Source organism: Mus pahari, chromosome 17, assembly GCF_900095145.1.
Source record: "Mus pahari chromosome 17, PAHARI_EIJ_v1.1, whole genome shotgun sequence".
Classification (NCBI taxonomy): Eukaryota; Metazoa; Chordata; class Mammalia; order Rodentia; family Muridae; genus Mus; species Mus pahari.
This window is the reverse complement of record NC_034606.1, coordinates 47,346,895-47,348,369: the sequence shown is the minus strand read 5'-3', so window position 1 is coordinate 47,348,369 and position 1,475 is coordinate 47,346,895. Positions and strand designations below refer to the sequence as shown.

General features: G+C 50.0%; 1 protein-coding gene across 2 annotated transcripts in view; it reads right to left on the bottom strand.

Annotated features, from left to right (window-relative positions):
• The window catches only part of Mei1 (meiotic double-stranded break formation protein 1), a 60,862-nt gene that overhangs the window by 12,038 nt on the left and 47,349 nt on the right, over positions 1 to 1,475 (bottom strand). For both annotated transcript variants that reach the window (XM_029548203.1, XM_021217163.2), the window contains exons 25-26: positions 846 to 927; positions 513 to 688 (exon numbers count right to left, since the gene is read on the bottom strand). In XM_029548203.1, the coding sequence (XP_029404063.1) occupies positions 513 to 688; positions 846 to 927 (258 nt within the window). The remainder of the gene's footprint in view (positions 1 to 512; positions 689 to 845; positions 928 to 1,475) is intronic.

Below are 1,475 nucleotides of genomic sequence, written 5' to 3'. Positions count from 1 at the left end.
CCTTTAATACAGTTCCTCATGCTGGGATGACCCCCAACCATAAAGTTGTTTCATTGCTACTTTATAACTGCAATTTTGCTACTGTTACAAATTGCAATGCTAATATCTGATATGCAGCCCCTCAAAGGGGTCTTGACCCACTGCTTGAGACCCCCAGCGTCAGAATGGGCCTGTGGAGGTACCCAGCTTCACAGACTAAGTACTCACCGACTCTCAGCCTCTCCAGTATGGAGACAGGCACAGCTGGAATCAGAACTCTACCCTGCATGCCAATCTGACAGACTGCTTTTATGGTATATTCATTCTGTCTGTTCTGTTCCTCTAGAGATCTCCAATACAATATTCGTGAACTCTTGGTCTCCTGGCGCCACCTCCCAAATGCCGGCATTCCAGCTTTGGGACACAAAGGCCGCTCTGACAGAAGTGCTAGTCTCCTCAGAGGAAGTCATCTTTTCCTTTGTCCTGAGAACTGGAGTTCCCATTGCCAGGGGCCCACTCATCAACAGCCTTACCTGTACCAGGAGGTTCTGGAGCCCAATTAACAGGGATAGCACTTGTGACTTTCCCAGTGGAGCTAGGACAGCGTCCTCAGGAGTTGACAGCAGTTGACCCCCTGAGGGTACCAAGACCACCAAGGCAGAGGAAAAGCTTTGTTGCAAGGCTGTCCGCAGGAATCGTAGGATGGCAGCTGGAAACATAAGATTTCTGACACTAAGATCTTCCTTCTCCATCTTCTATCCAGGCAGAGAAGCAATGTTGATAAACAATTAGGGCCCGGGTAGATGGTCCTATCTCAGAATCTAGGGGAAAGGTTTTTTATTCCTACTGGGAAGTCCATACGGTACCTGACAGCAATGCAGACATCTTCTTTGGAAAGCTGAGAGCCTTCAATACTTGGTTCAGTTCCACAGATAATGTCTGATGGACCTGGCGGAGAAAGAGAAAGGGCTCCGTCCAATCAGTGTTTTGGGAGTGTGGGCAGAAAATATCCTGGCTGACTTCCTCTTGCACCTGTTACATCAAGACGGGGAGGTGACCCAGAGCCCTCTGAGGCTGACTGCTCTGCTGTCAGGCGTGTCAGGAGGGCATAAAGCCTACCCAGAGAACCGACTCCTCTCTGGAGCTTCCTCAGCCTCATCTGCTGCTCTGGCTCTGCTCACCTAACTCAGAAGACCAAGAGTCCCACAGGCCACATCAAAATCTTGGCTCTAGCCAAGTAGGGCGCCTCATGCCTATCATCCGCTCGAGAGAGAAGGGTTGTACATCTGAGGCCAGCCTGGATTACATAATGAATTGCTATATAAGGAAAGAAATGCTGGCTCATCAGGCAGAGGTGGCGCACGCCTTTCATCCCAGTGGTTGGAAGGCAGAGGCAGGTGGATCTCTGTGAGTTCGAGGCCAGTCTGGCCTACAGGGTGAGTTCCAGGACAACGAGGCCTACACAGAGAAACCCTGCCTCAAAAAAAAAAAAAAAA